This window comes from Pleurodeles waltl, chromosome 11, assembly GCF_031143425.1.
Source record: "Pleurodeles waltl isolate 20211129_DDA chromosome 11, aPleWal1.hap1.20221129, whole genome shotgun sequence".
Lineage (NCBI taxonomy): Eukaryota > Metazoa > Chordata > Amphibia > Caudata > Salamandridae > Pleurodeles > Pleurodeles waltl.
Genome location: NC_090450.1, coordinates 41838470 through 41857422, shown reverse-complemented (window position 1 = coordinate 41857422; position 18953 = coordinate 41838470). Strand labels below are relative to the sequence as shown.

Below are 18953 nucleotides of genomic sequence, written 5' to 3'. Positions count from 1 at the left end.
GCTCCCAGCAATATAAATCAGTACAAGCAGCACGACATACCAAATTCTGCCACTCACAGATCTTGGCAGGAGGCAGGATCTTGCTGAGTTTTTAGGTAACTCTGCAGAATTCCACAGGGTGAAACTCTGCGAGTTCCGCCCACCCCCAGTCATTTCTAATTTGCAAAATAAAGTGCACCAAGGTCCTCATATTGTCCCCAGGAGGTATGTCAGGATTGAAACAGCTTGATTTGTATGGATAGGAGATGGGATCACAGTTCTTAGGGCCGGGATTTCTGTCTCCATCAGAGTGGCAGAGGATATTTCCTATTGTTTGTCAAATTTAGAGTTGACTGTCAGTCTAGCGCTCATTTTTGTATATTAAAAGGAACCACCATCACCACTGCTGTTCTTTTCAAAGTACGAAAGGTTTAGTAGACAGAATCTGTCAGCTTTGATGGCACTCCACAAAACGTCTAACTTGTTTTTGTTTTTCAGAAACAAACTCCCAAAGCTGGAGTTTTTTTTTGGGGAGACACTAAAACTAATGATATCCTCACCCTGGGAATGTATGTGGGGTTATTTTTCTGTCCCTCGCAGAAAGAAGTAGCGCCCTCTGCTGCACTGCGTGGTTCAGTTTGCACTGACTGTTCCGCCCATCACTAGTAATTTCTATCCTGCAACATTAAATGTAGCAAGGTCCTCATATTGCCCCAAGTTAGGATTGAAACTAACTTGTTTGCATGGACAGGAGATGGGATCACAATTCTTAGGGTCTGGATTACTCTCTCTGTGAGGGTGGCACAGGACATTTCCTCTCCCATCCTGACAAACTAATGTTTGTTGAACTTAAAGATGACTGGCAGCCTAGAGCTCATCTCTATGCATTCAAAGGAACCTCCATCACTGCTGTTCTTTTCAAAGTACAAAACGTTTGGTGGACAGAAGCTGTCAGCTTTGACGGCTACCCACCAAACTTAAAATTGTTTTGTTTTTCAGAAACAAACTCCTAAATATAGAGATTTTTTTCTGAGGAACAAAGAAAATGATACTCTGACCCTGGAAATGTTTGTGAGGATTATTATTTTTGTTTCCTGTGCCTCGCTGTGGGCTTTTTTGAGGCAGTGATGGATAGGAAAAAATACATTACACCATCCACACTTAATAGAGCTGGCTGTGAAGTGCCCTTCCCCCAAAAGCACTTTCTTCATTGGGCTGCCTGTTGAAGTCCTTCTTTATCCTGGTGGGAGGGTAGAGCTGTTCTCACTAACATCCTGCTTTACCACTGCTTTTTTACTATCATTGTTGAGAATCTACATATGTCACACTGGAAATCTTCATGGAAAACTCTGTTTATGGATCACCTTACTTGTAGACTAGACAAGGATTGGTCACAACCAAATGGGTAAGAAATGGCAGAGATCATGGTCCAAACAATTTTCTTCATGCTAACAGCCATAATGTTCTCGACCGCATCTGTCCAGGCAAGTGCAAATGAGACCATCAGACAAATACGTAGCTCAAATCAATTTGAGCAGATGAGCAGACATGGCTTATTTTTAATTCAGACTGCAATTCTTTGAATGACACACCAGTGCTAGAGGACAAGCTGGATCTCTTGACCTTGTCCTCTAACTTGGGTTAGGAAGTTTGGTTGCTTCATAGGAAAGGAGTGGACTTGGAGGACTGGAATAGCATGGACAACATGAGGATCATGGAAGGACAAGAATATGAGGTCCAAGAAATATATAATTGTTAGATTTGTTGACTTTGGCCCTCATAATATTGGCGGTAAAAAACACCTACCGCCGTGGCGACGGCCCCCAAAAGACCGTAACCGCGGCTACCAGCCATCTGCCAAATTATGACCACAGCCAGATTTCCGCCAGAAGGATTGTGAGAATTAATGCGGCCTGGCGGTGTTCTACTGGTGGACGCTGCTGCTGGCAGCAGCGCCCTGTCCCGTCTCCTGCCGGAGGACCCCCTGACACAGGTAAGTGGGTGCTCCAACAGGGCATGGGGGTGTTGTGTGTGTGTAGGTGTGTGTGTGTGTGCGTATGTCTGTGCATGCGTGTATGTGGGTGTGTGTTGCGTGTGTGTGCATGTTTGGGAGTGTGTGTGTGTGTGTATGTTGAGTAGTGTGAATGCGTGTCTGCGTGTATGTATGTAAGTGTGTGTGGATGTGTGTGTGAATGGATGTATGCATGCGTGGATGAATGTGGGATTGGGTGTGTCTATGCGTGTGTGCGTGTGTGAAGGGAGGGGCATGTATGAAGGGGGGTCTGGAGAGGAAGTGGGGGCGGGGGAACCTGGGGAGGGGGCTGGCAGGATTCCCTGTCACTAATAGTGCCTACCACCATGCTTTTCTTGGCGGTAAGGAAGCTACGAAAACCACGGTGGTGGCGGGGTCATAATCCCGCAGGTGGGCAAGTGACAGCCACTGGGCTGGAGATTGATGTCTCTAGCCGGACGCCTATTACCGCTGTGGTGGTGGGTGTGGTACACTGGTGGTTTGGCTTCAGCCAAACCCCCAATGTCATAATATGGAGGAAGGTACCACCAGCCTGTTGGCAGTACTTTCTTCCATATTACAGCCGACCGCCAGGGTCATAATGACCCCCACTGTCTTTTTTCCATATTGACTGGGATTATTATCCTTCTAGAGAGAGTTCTTGGGAAGATGCATCGTTAGTCCATGAGTCTTTGGCAGTCTACACTTTCATTCAATGGCACCCAGATACGTCCATGGGCCTGATGAATTTTGTACATATGATTTTCAGTATTCAAACAATCACTTAGGAAACTGTATTTAGAAATATGTGTAACTGGTATGATTATATGCCAAGAAACCAAGAATTTTCAGACAAGCAGGGAGCAATGATAGTCTGCCTATTGTCACTGGCACAACTTGCTCTGTTTTTTGAACCTCTATCTGATGTATTGCAGAGGACATTCAAATCTCTGATCTTAAGCTTATATCAAGCAAGGCCTTTCTGTAAAAGGTTTTGCTATTGTCGCAACGGATGATACTACAGCTCTTACTCGCATTTTTGAAAAAGTAGCAATAATTCAGGACACATGGGTAATACTGCTAAAAGTGAAGTATAAATCAATCAGTCGAAGAGCCAATTTTGAGCACAACCACCACATACTCTCTCACTATTACAATGCACCTAGTTATTAATGTTGTACCTTAAAAAAGAACAGAAGTTGTCAGAGTGCTGTACACATCAAAAAGAGGTAATGATGACAGTATCCCTTACAATGAGTGACTGTCATTTTAATACAACAATGTTAAACATGGTTTTTGTTTGTGTCAATGATCTTGGGATATGCACAAGAGTATTAGTTTTTTCAAAAGTAATGCACGCCAATTTGATCTTTATTCTAGCTTCTACGTGAAGCCAATAGTAATTCTTAGAGCTAGTGAAATTCAGTCAATTTTCCTTTACCCCAAGAGCAGTCTTGTAATCGAGAGAAGTATTGATTTGATTTGGGATAGAGCAGATGATGGAGTGCCATTTTTTGTTATCACCACAACTCGTATAATATATCAAAAGTCACTGGGTGAAATACATTTACAGTTTCATTACAGCATGAAGTATAACTCATGTTCTTTTTGGCTGTATGTTCCATGCGATGGGACCTTGACACATCTGGGTCAATCTAAATAACAAGTGGATTGACTTTGATGGCCAGTGCTAATGAAGACAAAGACAGTTTCATGGATTTGATTTGATATTTGAAGAAACTTGTTCAGGATCCCATGGCAGAAAGGGGTTACTAGAATCAGATTGTGACAACCAAAGCCTTTCACCACTGACACCCTCAGACTTAACCTCACTGTTGAACCCACAACTGAACACAAATCACACCCTTCTACCGCTTTACTCTCAGTGTAGAGGTAATGCATTCCAGGGCATACTCTGGGAGAAGCTTATGAGGGGGAAAGAGGCTAGTACAATTCAAGCTAAAGCTAAGGCCAATCAGTACCTTAGCAAAGCAGCAGCAACTAAATATCAAATATTTAGGGCTGTATGTTACGAATATAAAGTCCTAGCACAGCGAATAAGGCAAAGAGTGCTTGACAGGGACATAAAAGCCATTAGGATTTCCGTGGACATAGGCTGGAAAGTCCAAAGGAGATTTTCAAATTCTTCTATGAGGAGTTATATTCTAATGACTTAGAACAAGCAGCCAGTGGTCACAGAGAAGCCACAGAGGTTTTAGAAGGGCTAAAATCACATAGGCTTAGCTGGGATGAGTGATATCTCTTGGGAACCCCAATATAATTGGAACAAATATATGAAGGCATTATCTCCTTGGCCTCAGGAAAAGCATACGGCCGGATGCCCCTCCACTGGATTTTTTTAAAGCATTCTTTCAGGAATTTCAGCACAACATGTTGTTAACCTTCCTAGCAGCACAACAAGGTCAGACCCACTCACCTTCCTGGGAAGCAACCAGTATAGTCGTTTTTACGAAAAAGGACAAGCCTCCACTCTCTCCAGGGTCGTACAGACCAATATCATATATTGCTGAATTGGGACAGGAAAATATATGCCAATATTCTAGCAAACAGGTAGGAAAGGGAGGGACAACTGACCATGCTAGAAGAGTTATCTCTCTGTTCGATCTTGCGGAAATACACTAAATACATCTTGGCTTGATTCTACTAGATGCTGAGAAGGCATTCAACTGTGTTTCTTGGGCTCTTTTTATGGGATGTCTTATAATGGAAGTGGTTTGGGGAAGGTTTTTTATCAAAGCTATGTACAAGGCCCCACTGCCCTTCTACGTGTAGCAGGTTTAGAATCTGATGTAATATCTATCTCTAGAGGAACTTAGGCAGGTCTGCCCCCGCTCACCGTTATTGTTCGCACTATATAGAGACCCCTTCTTAATCAAACTGGAGGAGTGAGCAGCTATTAAGCCAATTTTCCATTACAGGGAGAGTTATAAGGTATTTGCCGATGCCGATGACATGGCAGTGACCACAACTGATCCAGGGGAAGCTGTTAATTAAATTGAAAGGCAGGCTAAGGTATTTGGGATATATTCTGACTACAAATTAAAAAGGGTAAGACTCAGGACAGACGGGCAGTATCCGATGCTGTCTATTTGGGAATCATAGTTACTGCTGCATTAGATCAACTAATGGAGCTAAACAAGGCCACGCTGTTGGGTAAAATAAAAAGGGATCTAGATAGAATTAATCACTTACACTTTTCCCTTCTAGGCCGCTGCAGTGTATTAAAAATGAATATCTTGCGTAACGAATTATATCTTTTTGATCCATTACTGTTGCTCAGTTCCGAGGCTAAAGGATGCCTTTAGAGACATATGGAACCCAGTTACTTTAAAAAACACAAGATTCAAGCTTTTATGTCCTGCATATGCGATATGGGTGCAGCTAAAATGGTGGTTGCCCATTGGGAGGATTAACTTTTATACCCCTTTGTCCACTTTGCCACCTCTCCCTCCCCGCTTTCAAGACCCTGTCTTGGATAACTGGAGACAGCGAGGAACAACCATGATTGGTGATTTACATGTCTATACCCTACTTAGATCCTTCACGGAATTGCAGGCTTACTTTGATGTGCCTCAGAATTATTTCTTTAAATCTTTGCAAGTGCAGGATTTTCTTTATCACTGGAAAAAGGAATTCCCCCTTATGGATAAGAAACCTAAAATATAAGCAATCAGGTGTAGGGATGGGACAGGGGCATTGAACAACTCATTATTAGATATTCAGAATGATGAGCTCGCTCTCCAGAATTAAAAATGAGGTACGCGTCTTGGTAAAGAAGGGGCATGACTGGGAGATGGCAGAAAAGGCTTTACTGACAGCTAGCATGAAACCCCAACATTATAAGGCACTGTTTAATTTGTATTATACGCCAAGGTCTCTAAGTGGGGTGGCTCTGATGGAACATGTAATCGCTGCTGTTGGGTACAGGGGAAGTCGGAGTCTGAGATTACACACGTGTTTTTGCTGCCCTAAGTTTAAGCCTCTGTTTCAGGCAATGGAGCAGTTTCTCAGTTATATTGTCAAGGGTCGGGTTTCTCTTACACCCGCATTAGTGTTAATGGGGATAGTGGATCTAGAGGAAGAAAATGGATGCACAAAAAAGGAAAAGTATCTTCTATTTATTGCCATGGCAATAGTTCGGCTCTGAATCACTTTGGATTGGTTAGAGATTGAGCTCCCGACATTCAAAATTACGGAGGGCGAGACTTTTGGCCATCTACAGCATGTAAAGTAGCCTATATAGGCTCAAAGGCTATAATAAGTGACGCTGAGGGGAGCAGATTTGGTCAGTAGTGCCTAAGTGCTTGGAGAATATTACTGTGTGATCCAGGGGCATTAGGTTTTACCATAGTCTGCTTATGCTGAGTTTGCTTCCTGGCCCCCAGGGCGATCTTCACCTCCTGGCCACTTTTTTGTATCTAGGGATTGGAGGAGGAGTGGTGCAACTGTGAAGCTCCTCCTCCTGGTCTCTGGAATTTCTGGTGATAATAACTATATGGTTTTCTCCACTTTAAGTGTTATACCTCAGTCAAGATTGGCATTGGTAGGGGGAAGGATGTAGGAGTTTCGGTAGTTGTATCTTATGGAAAGTCTTGTAGGAGTCCTGGGTGGTTTTGTTTCTTTTTTATGGTTTTGATGTAAACAATGATCAATTGTACTTTAGAAGTGTGGGATCCTTGCCCTAAAATAAAATAAACAAACAAAAAGGAAAAAGGGAGAAGCTTTGGTGGTAGAGAGTCAGAACACAACAAAAACAAGATAAACCTTAACAAATTAAGGTTCAGTTAGTAATTCTGTCTATAGAAAGAAAGTGCTTTATTGCTACTCTACAGACAATGTCATTAGTGCAAAAAATCAACAGAGGGCATTTAAAAGTGGTGCAATATTCATGGTGGCACACATTTTAGTGGCCATGTGCGCCAATTCTTGGCACATTCCTGAGGTAAAAACTCAGTGTACTTACTTGGCTGATTAACTCCCAGGTAACACAGTTAGTTTTGGTTGCAGCAGCCCCTCTCACTATCCTTATGGTCCCTACCCTGTAAGGGTTCAATTCCACAGCACCTTTTCTGTCCTGGATGAGTATTCTTTCTGAGGCAGACTGCGCTAGCATCCAACGGGAGGAGTTTGCATTTCTCTATGCTGTGCACAGCCCAGGTCACACTGCAGGCAGTGATCCAGTCCAGCCTGCCTCATTAGTGCACAAAGAGTCTTTGGCACTCTGGAGAGAGGAGACAGCATACGTTCAGGATTAGGAGGCTGGGGTGAAGTTGCAGTGGTTGCAAATCATTGGCCTCTGCACTGGGCTCTTCCTCAGGCCCAAAACAAATACTCACTACCGAAACTAACTAGGTGCACATCCTTTCTTGTTGTGGCGATTATGTAGCCCTTAGTGGAAGCTCCTCAGCAGGTATGACTCTTTTCTAGCACGGGTGATTCTTTTTATGGGGGATAGCAGACGGCAGTTCAGTCTTCTTTCACTGACACATGGCTTCTTGACACTTTTTGGTTAAGGAACTCAGCTACCTACAAGTACCTTGGTAAGCGCAATCCAACAAGATGTCCAGGACTATTCCACTGCTGGGTGAATTGAGTATCCCTGTTCCTCACCCGGACATAATGGTGCAGGTCCTTACCAGAGGCAACTGTGAACATCTTCAGCTTCTCCTACCTCATCTCTTTCATTGCCTTTCTCCTTCTGAGCAGATTCTCCCTCATGCAAGGACACTTTCAATTCCAATCAAGAGCAACTGGTCTACTATACCCCTCAAAGCAGGGTGTAGCCATCTTCTCATGGTGTTCTTGGATCAAAGTCCACACATTACTGGTCTCAAACATGACAAGGGGAGTTTGCAATTACCCATCACCGGACCTCAAGGAGTTTCATGGGCAGCACTGGTGTGGGAACCCTGATTTCAGGAAAAGGAAACCTACCACGCATGCAGGAAGTTTCCATCCCATCTTTCAACTGCAGAAGGCAGGTGTGAGGGGTTTGGTTAAGGACAGTCCTGCCCTTTTACTTTTTTCATCCAAACTGTTTCAGCCAAGGACTTTTACAGGAAATGTGAGCAGGAACGTTGGGGAGCGCTCGATTGTGCTGGGTGCCTCCTGTCAGCAACAACCCAAAATAGGATCACAAATGCAAGCGTTGCTGTTCAACTAAACTCCCTCTTAATCTGTGGGATGTGTCCCTCCAGAGAATGATGGGGCAGCAACGGTCAACAAGAAATATTCTAGCTTAAAAGGAACCCTCTTTTATCTCTCATTAACACAACTCATTAGGACTCTGTTGGGACTGAACAGTCCCCTGCATGGTAAAGACTTATACCCCTATCCTCAGTGTCCAACTTTATTGTCGTCTGGGTCTCTAATGTTGATTTTCTGTCATAGGCGAACACGGATCATGTGTGTGCACCATGATGTAGGCCTGTCTCACAGATTGCAGTCTTGTTGGACAGGGTTGCACAAAATGCTATCCTCATAGTGGTGGAAGACTACTGCCTTTGCCAGGAGTTAAGCAGCCAAGCACGGTGGTTTGCATCAGACTGTGTAGTGATCGGTAGCAGTGAACAGAACCATATTATCGTGTGTCACTTGTGTGAGGCCTACAGGGTCACTCACCTTTTTAAAAGTTCCACAGCTGTGTATGCTCACCCCTGGCCTACATTATGTTGATGTGGAAGTGCATGCATGATTAAATTGTGCTGATTGCATGTGAGCCCCCGGGATATACAACACACAGAGGGTAAAGTGGGGATACATTGCATACATGGTAAATGTGTGTGTGCTGGAAGAGTGTGTGTGTAAAGTGACACTCTAGTACAGTACAGTGGGGCTGTAATACTCAACAGTGTATGCAGACTGAGTGTGTATGCTGCATGTGAGTATGCCTTTGGTAGCATAATGCATGAGAATATCAGTTCTGGACAGTGAATTTCTAGGAATATACACTGAGTGCAGAAGGGCCTGCACTGGTACAGTACATGGAGGGCCTTGGGTTCCATTTTGGGAAGCCCAGGCCCTCCTGGTGAAAACAATAGGAGCAGAAATATCCTCCCCCAGACAGCTTGTGTGTTGCTGCATTCCAGTAAGCTGAGTGGGACATGCACTGGAGGATGGGAGAGCCAGGTTCTCTCTGTGCATTTCAAAGGCCTCTTTGAGTCAGTGATAAATCACAAGGAAGGGGCCAGGACACATTTCAGAAGTAGAGAGATGCGGCTGATACGAGAATCAAACAGAGTAGGGCTAAGGGCCCAGGATTCACCTTTTCATGCACATATCACTGCGGCTGACATCCCGGTCTGAACTCTTGTCACTCCCAAAAATCTTCTTGTGGAAAATCGGCTTCAGAGTCCTATCTGCTGTGACAGACATCCTTCAAGAGGGGGAAGAAGGGGGAGAGATGTCCCTTTCAAAGAATGAGAACCACAAAATAAAAAAAATCAAAGACTCAGACACTAAATTACATTTGGTGCCTGTGAAAGAACTATAAGTAGGGGAGTTTGGGACCCCAAACTTTGTCATCTGCCGAAGAAGCCAGCTGTTCTGCTTGAGAAGAGGAAGCTTTACAAGACTTCTGCTTGTGAACAGGACTAAGGGCCTAGCCTGCTAGTCTCCCAGTTGGATTAGAGGACATCACTCAGGGAAACCAATCTCACCTTCCCTGGAATCAGGAATACCAATGCCTGTCTGCTTACCAAGACCAAGGTGCCTGTGAGGGAGAGGAGGGCATTGGAGAAAGCAAGATCCAGATGTTAGGGCCTCCTGAGCAAGGTGTGAGGAACTGTGCAGCGCAGATCATACTGTTGCCCGTGTGTAGCGCATGGAAATTGGCAACCCTAATGGCAGGAGGGCCACTGTGATATGGAGCAAAAGGAGAAACCCACTCCCACAATGATCAAGCCATCACCTGCGTGCAGAGAATTAAATTGGTGACCCCGCATGCCAGGAGGGTCTGCTGTGAAGTAAAGTAAGGAGTGAAGGGAGAAAACCTCTTCCACAATGACTGGTCCATTGACTCTGTGCCAGGCTAAGTGGCAACCCCGTCTGCCACGAGAGGCCACCTTGATCAAAGTTACAGAGCGGTTGGAGGATACCACTCCTGCACTGAGCCAGCCATTGCCCATGTTCAGTATGGTTCATGCGACCCTTTATGTCAGGAGCGGCACCAAGAAAGCAAACCTGAGGCCAGCTTGACACGACTGGCAGAGGTCTGCGTCATTGTCTGTACCTGGGAACTGCTGCTGCAACCAAGACAGTATATGCCTGTAAGCTGTGGATTGCACTGGAGGAGGCCGGAGGATCATAATGATGTTGTCCGAGTCCCGGCGGAGCAAGGAGGCCATCCCTCCATTCCTTAGTATGGCGACATTACCTTATGCATGTCTGCTGGAGCCAGAGCAACTTGAATCGTCAAGACCACTGATGAGTGAAGCTCAGGAGAGCGAGAGCTATTGCCTGCCATGTGATGTGCAAGTGACCATGTGCAGCCCAACTCTGCCAATCCGAATCAGTACAGTGCTGCACCGTTGACAAGTTTTGTACACTGGAGCGGTAATCTGAGAACTGGGCCCTTAAACCTGAGGGATACACCACCTTTGTTTCTGCAACCCTTTCACTCTATGTGGCTACACATTACAAACAGAGTCTGAAAGGGGAAAACTCTTGAATACAGCGAATAGTTTACATTCCCTGGTTGCAGTCATAAGTGAATGGAGAATAACAGAGAACCTGTTACATGAGAGTTAGGAAGACAGTGAGTGGCCTAACAACTACTGTCTCAAGAGGGGTGTTGTGTTATTGCTTTTTGAATGTTGTTTACCTTACCTGTTGGGCCAAATAATCTCTGCTTGCTCCTGGTCTTCTGAATGGAGTTCTGATAGACCCATTACTAAGAACTCATAATGTTCCGTAGGATGCCCTGCAATTCACATCTGCTGACTAGACTGTCTGTCCAAACTTCCATCTTGAAAACAGTAAGCACAAAATAGAACCCAGGGTGTCCACATCCATATGTGAACTACATGCCCAACACGCATCCTTTATACACATACGTAAGGTATTTCCATGTCACATCCATGCCCCACACCGATGAGTGGAGGACCCAGTTGTAGGGGACTGGCAGCCCAATATTAAAAACCATGAGAGAGGCCATTAGGCCACTTTCCCTAACAGACAACAGGTAAAACATTCTGCTGTGCTATTACAATCATTTCACTGCCACCACAGTAACTCCTGTAAGCCTGTTGAGTTGGCGGTAGTCACATTTGGCAAAGAAGATGCACATGGTGTGCCCTCTAAACTACAGAGTTTGGTTCTAGGGCTCAATCCTTGTTGTAAAGGTGCCTACAGTGCATTAGGATTTTTGCTGTATGTACGAAGGCGAGGGTTAAAAACTACAAATTGATTATGGTGGTTTTCAGGACAGGAGCACCGGGCCCTTTACTCTGTCACAAGAACAGCAATTCTTTGTTTAACTTTGTGCCACTTAATCTGTGGAAAATAATAATTTCAGGTTTCTCCAAATTAAATTTAAGCCGCTTTGAACACATCCAATAATGCAAGGTCCAGAGTTAATTTATTTGAGGATAGATGAGGACATTTTTAAATAGATCTGTGTTCCACCTGCATACACAGGTGTAAGTATCCCCTTTCCGTATTTGTATAATGCTGGCTATACTTACAGGTTCGTTCATCTTCGTTCTAGTCACTCCAGGCGCCAGTGAGTTTAGACGAATATTCATCGGAGATAATTCTGATGCCAAAATCTTGGTCAAACCAGCGAGGGCCGTCTTACTGACACAGTAGGCACCAAAATACTGTTGCAAGGAGGAAAACAAGAATATTTACTTTACTTTAAGGAGAAACAAATGGATGATGAATTCCCAATTCACAAAAGGCTTTACTCTCTTTAGTGCAACCGGGATTTCCACACAACAATGAGAAATCATGCAGCACAGAATCAAGTTTCATGCAGAAATACATGTAATGCAGACGAAAATTGGATCTGCAAATTGACTTTTTAATGTAAGACATTCGAAGAAAAGGAGGAAAAAAAACGTATATTTTTGGTGACAGGAAGAGGCAGCTACACTAAAGATTTGCACATATCCACAAAAATTAGGGCCAGATGTAGCAAACACTTTGGGACTCGCAAATGGCGAAAATCGCCATTTGCGAGTCGCAAATGCGTCTTTGCTATGTAGAAATGCATTTTGCGAGTCGGAACCGACTCGCAAAATGCATTTCCGAGTCGCAGATAGGAAGGGGTGTTCCCTTCCTATTTGCGAGTCGCAGTGGTATGCAATTCCATTTGCGACCGCACTCGCAGTTCCACTTGAAGTGACTGGACCCAAAAATAATTTTTCAGAGCAGGCAGTGGTCCAATGGACCACTACCTGCCCTGAAAAATACCGAAACAAAAGGTTTCGGTTTATTTTTCAAAGTGCAGCTAGTTTTCCTTTAAGGAAGACGGGTTGCACTTTGAAAAAAAAAACTGCTTTATTTAAAAGCAGTGACGGACATGGAGGTCTGCTGTTCCCAGCAGGCCTTCATCCCTGTGAGTGCCCTGAGTCGCTATGGTGTCGCAAATTGCGACCCACCTCATTAATATTAATGAGGTGGGTCTTTGCGACCCCATAGCGACTCACAGAAGGTGTCTGAGACACCTTTCTGCATCCCAAATTGCAAGTCGCAATTTGGGAGTTTCCTACATCTGGCCCTTATTTCGGTTGTATTAACAAAGCATTGGGGACCAATAGGTTTTTCCAGTGGAACCTGAGTTTGTGCATCGGCCTTCGGACACCATTTACCTGGCTTTCCTCCGCTAAATGGACACCATGCCACGGTGATGGCAGCCCTGCCCTACTTAACTCCCTTTCTGTCAGGGAATTTGCTTCAGAAAAATGAATGGGCAAAAAAAATATAGTTTCATCTTGCCATTTACTTCAGTACATCAGCTACTGAGGCAGATATACTCAAAGCACTGAGATCCCATCAGGAAGGGTGATCTTAAATATGGTGGGCTGTCTTCCTGTATCGGGGTTATGAGCCAGGGCTTCTGCAACCCTAGCACACAGGCAGTCCAACGACTATGTTAAAAATGACCCTTTTAACATTCAGTTAGTTTTTTTAGTTTTTTTTAGGTAGAGCGAAAAAGGTTGGCGTATTTGTAGAATTAAGTAAAAGCAAACCATGTTGCATTTGAAAATAAGAATTCTGGAACATTACAATACTTAAATAGAGTACATAAAGCAATTCATCATGCACTTTATGCATTTCAGGCACACAATCGGTAGAACATCCAAGTGCTTTTGCCAGGCTCTCCGAGGTCCCCTACCACCCTTTGAAAGGATGTAGCACTCAATTAGACAACTATTCCATTAAGAAAACCTGCAGCATCCTTCTCTCACATCTCACAATAGAGGATCATCCAAAAGATGTCGTAGTTGGAGTCTTGTTCTAGTCAAGGCTGCTAGTTTGGTGATGACAGCACTTTTGTTTGCAGGTGACTAGGCCAATCCTACAAGTCTGCCCAATCCTCCCGGCTCACAAGCAATACCTCAACAAAAACCCAAACAGTAAAAGGTGATTTGTGGTAGCCTTTACACATGGACTCAAGAGTGCGACATCTCAGGGGAGTCGTGGTTAAACTGAGATTACCCTTTTCTCACATGAGCAACAAGTCTCAGACACACACAGTTGAAGGTGATGCAGTAAAGTTTTCAATAGCTTATACTTAGACTGAAATTTACTGTACAATGCATGGGCTGCAATGATTAGGATAATGAACAATGCAAGAAACAGAGTTGTAAATACGAGTTGTAAATATAAAGACCCCCACCATCTTGCAATAACATAAGATGTGAAATAGGTGTGAGATAGACCCTAATACCCTAGCATGGAGAACCTAATCTCTAACGTAAAGAGAACTAGGTGTGATAAACCTTATCTGCCAGTACCATGTCCGAGAAAAGAGCCCCACAACTTGTGTTACCTTGGAATGCGGTCTCTAGATCACACTCCGTGGGGACATAAACTTTGTGTCTGCATCAAAGTGACCTGCAGCATAGACAGCATTGATGGCATCTGGTAGGAATCCCTCTGATAACACCATCTGTGCGAGATGTATTTATACAGAACTTGTAGGACCCTGACAAAGGTATGTTCCCAAACAATAGATAAGAAGCCATGCTTGGGATGGCAATTAAATAGATGTGCTAAAATAGAGGAGACTAAGGTGGTCATTCCAACCCTGGCGGTCCATGACCGCCGGGTTGGAGGACCGCGGGAGCACCGCCGACAGGCCGGCGGTGCTCCAATGGGCATTCCGACCGCGGCGGTAAAGCCGCGGTCGGACCGGCAACACTGGCGGGCTCCCGCCAGTGTACCGCCGCCCATTGGAATCCTCCAAAGCTAGCTGCGCCGCCGAGGGGATTCCGACCCCCCCTACCGCCATCCAGTTCCCGGCGGTCCGCCCGCCGGGAACCGGATGGCGGTAGGGGGGGTCGCGGGGCCCCTGGGGGCCCCTGCAGTGCCCATGCCACTGGCATGGGCACTGCAGGGGCCCCCAAATGTATTTCACTGTCTGCTGCGCAGACAGTGAAATACGCGACGGGTGCAACTGCACCCGTCGCACAGCTTCCACTCTGCCGGCTCGATTCCGAGCCGGCTTCATCGTGGAAGCCTCTTTCCCGCTGGGCTGGCGGGCGGCCTGAAGGCGGCCGCCCGCCAGCCCAGCGGGAATGTCAGAATTACCGCCGCGGTCTTTCGACCGCGGAACGGTAACCTGACGGCGGGACTTTGGCGGGCGGCCTCCGCCGCCCGCCAAGGTCAGAATGAGGGCCCAAGTAGGTTAAAAGCCACTAGAAGGTCCCAGTAAAACTAAATAGGATCCACTACAAAGACACACCAACAAGGATAAAGTGATGAAGGTGTTTCTTACTGTGGAAATACATGACATAAATGCCCTAGCATAGAAGTTGATTTCTTTCTAACAGGTGAGATTAATAAATTAAAGACTCTGAAGAAATATTTGCCTAGACTTGGACAGCAATCATGTTGATATTATGAGCATCTTCCACTCAGCATCAGGTGTACAATGAACCATTCCAGTGTGCCTCATTGAAATTGACACACAGGTATGTAAAAAAGACAAAAAATACTAAAGCAGCATGGCTGCTTTAATCAATATATTTTTCAAGGCCTATGCATTAATAATATAGGTTTCTTAATAATCCGATGACCAAATTCTCACTCTCTCCAAATTTCACAGCACATCCCCCCAAGTCCTACTGTACAGAAAAGTATAATTAAATATAATCGGAGTGCTCATCTGTGTCAGTTTTAGATTTACTTCTTGATTGGTTTGTCTGATATCCATAAAACGTAAAATGGGTAAAATCATAAAATCAAAATTGGAGATATGGGTAAAAATCCTAAAATCTAAATTGGAGATATGGGTAAAAACTTTATTTGGGAAATTAAAATTTCTGCTTTTAACCTTTCAGATGATTTGAACGCTCCTCGATGAACAAACTGGAAACTGGCAAGCAACTGCTATTTCCCAGTCTTTGAAACTTAGATCTCTGTATTGCTCCGTCAATTCCCACCATGCACAAACATCAACCACTGTAATTTGTGGAATATCACATAAATGTTTGATATCTTGCACACCTGAGAAAAAAAGTCCATATGATTTATAATTCCACACTCTTAAGCAATTAATGCTTGTCAGTATCAAATCGTTCACTAGAAAATTGACCAAAAGGGACACCGAGAGACTCTTTGCTGCTGTCTAATCATTTGGCATCTGAGAAATGTCCAATAAAATACCTTAAAACCAAGGAATGCAAACCCTTTGGGAGAATCGGGCTCTTATACATACATAAGCATTTCACTGTTTTTATACACCCAGATAAAACTACAAAATGGATAAATCTCAATGGCAATTTCTTAAACAACAATCTCAGAATATGTAATGGGATTAGCCTGAATAAATAAACTGTAAATGCTAGGTTGTGTAGCAAAAAGACTGTCAATTGTGTGTAAGTGTGAGAATTCTGAACCTCCACTTTACCACCAGTAATCCAGGGAAGAATAGACATGAATACACTTACAACTGAGAGGTGTCACCTTACTATTAGACATTTTCTAATTAGTCTAGGTGCTGACTTTATGCCAAATAGGAGTACTTTGAATTTGGTAATAGGTGCCATGTTCTGTGAATGACACATATTGGCTTTGGGCTTTATGCATAGGTAGAAAGACATACGGATGCAACAAGTCCAATGTATTCCAGAATTCACATTATTCTTGTACTGGGACATTCTTGTGCAGAGTTGTCATCTTGAAATACACTTTATTGATATATCTGTGTGTGAGTATGAAGTCTAGCACTGATTTCAGTGATCTTTTCTTCAGAATAAGGAAAGAGATTGAATACATGCTATTGCCTTCTTTTGATGAAGGAAACTCATTTTGAGAATAGGTAGAGGATCTCCATTGTTCTGTCGTTTTCTGTGGAGAAGAGTAGAATAATTGGTCTTCTATTACATAACCGTGGAGAAGGTACCCAATGATCCAAAATTATTTCCCCCCATATTTTCTGAGAAATGCTCAACCGCTCATGACGGCTGTGCATTTAGTGTGGATACAAATGTGGTTTTTGGAGGGAGAGGTACGTCTTTCATGATTGGCTGCTCTCGAGTTTCCATGAAAATTATCACTTGTGAGATGAATATAACTGAAAAATAGTTTGGGTTTTAGTTATATTTTCATATTGGCACAGGCGCCCCAAAACTGGTACCAGCTACTAGAGTGCCACGTGTCTATTTACAATAACTGTTCTAAAAAATGGTGTTGGCAAAGCAAAAAAATTTTAACAGCCAGTGCTAAGATTGTTGGATTTGCAATTGCTTGTTCAATGCTGTTCAGATATATGTTAGACCTAGGCAAAAAGGAATGATGTAGTACACCCCTGCGGAGAATGGTGACATTTGTGGTAAAAACTTAAAGTAAATGAATGGGAACAACAAAAACACAGTGCTTTTGTTTAAATGCGTCCCAACATTAAAAACTTGACTCAAAGAGCCACCACCTGCTAAAATATAACATAAAATGACAGGCCTGTATGTTGCAGAATTATGCTGACTTTATTACCTCTGTGCCGCCATAGTCAATAAATAATGAAACATACTTACAGGGACAAATGCGTAGGCAGCTGCAGATGATGTCAGGACAATAGATCCCCCCCTTTAAAAAAGAGAGATAAGAATCAGGATTTAAGGTGGGATTGGTGTTTGTGTGACCGCATCCACATATACCTATTTAGCCATGTACAAATGCATGAATGTTTGTGTATGAAGTGAGCATGCTTAGGTCTGTATGTGGCGTGTGTGCCAGCAAGTATGAAAGTGTGTGTGGTACTTCACCAAACACTCAAACACTTAGCAAAATGATTTGTTCTCCTCCCTGCTCAACTATGCAGACTTTTACCATCCAGTATGTGTGTGTGTATATATATATATATATATATATATATATATATATAAATTACCTATTGGTGGTTGCCAGTAGGTAGTTATAGTTAGGACCTAGTTCCCATAGAAAAAGCTGTTTTTGACTTGACTATATCTTTGGGGCCGTTTGACGACTCTTCATACAATTTTTGGACAAAAGTTTCAAGTTGGGTCTTGTTATGCATCCTGAACTGAAGGACGGAATTACACCAAATTTCGCAAAAAGGTAGCTCTTAGTCCAGAAAACACACCTTTTAGGTCAAGCATTCGAGATCTCTTGTATATACTTTAGTATATACTTCTATACTTCTTTGTGGGGTCACCACTTTTTCACTGGTTTGTTTCAGTGTCCTTAAAAAATCCTTGCTTGCTAGTGGTGAATCCGTGCTTTTTATCCCACCTTTTCCATAGTTGTACACTCCACTGGAGCATGGCCCTAGTACTTGTACCCTTCCACTTGTGCCTATGTAGCATGTGCTTAGGGATTACTTTTTTCTTAAGCTATTAGCATTTGACCAGAGTGCTGGAGGTTTCAGTGGCTCCAGTCTGTTTCTGTTAACAGGGCTCTAGTCTATCACTTATTTTCATCTGCAGTCATGTGTGACTTTGTTTATTCCATTCCTTACTCTCTCTCGTGCATTTTCTGTTCTTGCATTGCAAATGCTTGTTCCTTTTGTCTGTCTCTGCAAGCTCGTGGCAGCGCTTTGAACCAGCCGCGTATGTCAACTGTTTTACTTTTTATTTTCAGTTTGTGTGGCAAGAAAACGCTAATAGCGCTAACTCGAGCGAACACGAGATCCATTGCAATTCAAATGTTTGTTGATCTTCTTTTTTGGCTTTCCAAACACGCTCAGCCTACGGCTGTAAATCATGTCCTTATCTTATTTGTATTTTTTCTATGCTCTCTTTCTTCCCTCTTTTTGCGAGGCGCTCTCAATCAAATGCAATCATGGCAGCTGTTTTTATTCCGTCACAGCATTTGACCTGTCTCACCCAAACACTTATCAGCTTTTGACTAGGTGCCAAGACAGTTACAAGGGCAGAACAGCCCCGACCATGCAGCTGGTTTCGAACGCAAGGGCATAGTTGAGAAAAAAAACACACTCCTTTTTTACCACTGCTTTGGTCCGTGCTCCTGCCTTCAGAATTTTAGCATGATTCTTCCTAAATTTAGATAGATGGCTTTATTCTTAGTGTGTATTGAGTTCTTTTTTACGTGTATCAAATTTGCAGAACAAATAAACTTATTTGGCACTTAAAGGCACTAGGAGACAGAGAGAGACTAGATTCTCGGAGCCCACCTCAAAGCGCCAGAGACCTTTGCATCAGTTTCTACCCGCTCCTTTTCTGCCATGAGCACAGGTACTGTTCTATGGAAGCAAACAGTGCAATCACAGCCAGCAGATCTTGAAAGGGAAAAACTG

The 18953-nt window shown here is 43.7% G+C and overlaps 1 protein-coding gene across 1 annotated transcript in view; it reads right to left on the bottom strand.

Annotated features, from left to right (window-relative positions):
• LOC138265369 (dehydrogenase/reductase SDR family member 4-like) overlaps window positions 1–18953 on the bottom strand; it is a 105378-nt gene that overhangs the window by 25375 nt on the left and 61050 nt on the right. The window contains exons 6-7 of the mRNA XM_069213014.1: window positions 17212–17263; window positions 11695–11829 (exon numbers count right to left, since the gene is read on the bottom strand). Coding sequence (XP_069069115.1) covers window positions 11695–11829; window positions 17212–17263 — 187 coding nt within the window. The remainder of the gene's footprint in view (window positions 1–11694; window positions 11830–17211; window positions 17264–18953) is intronic.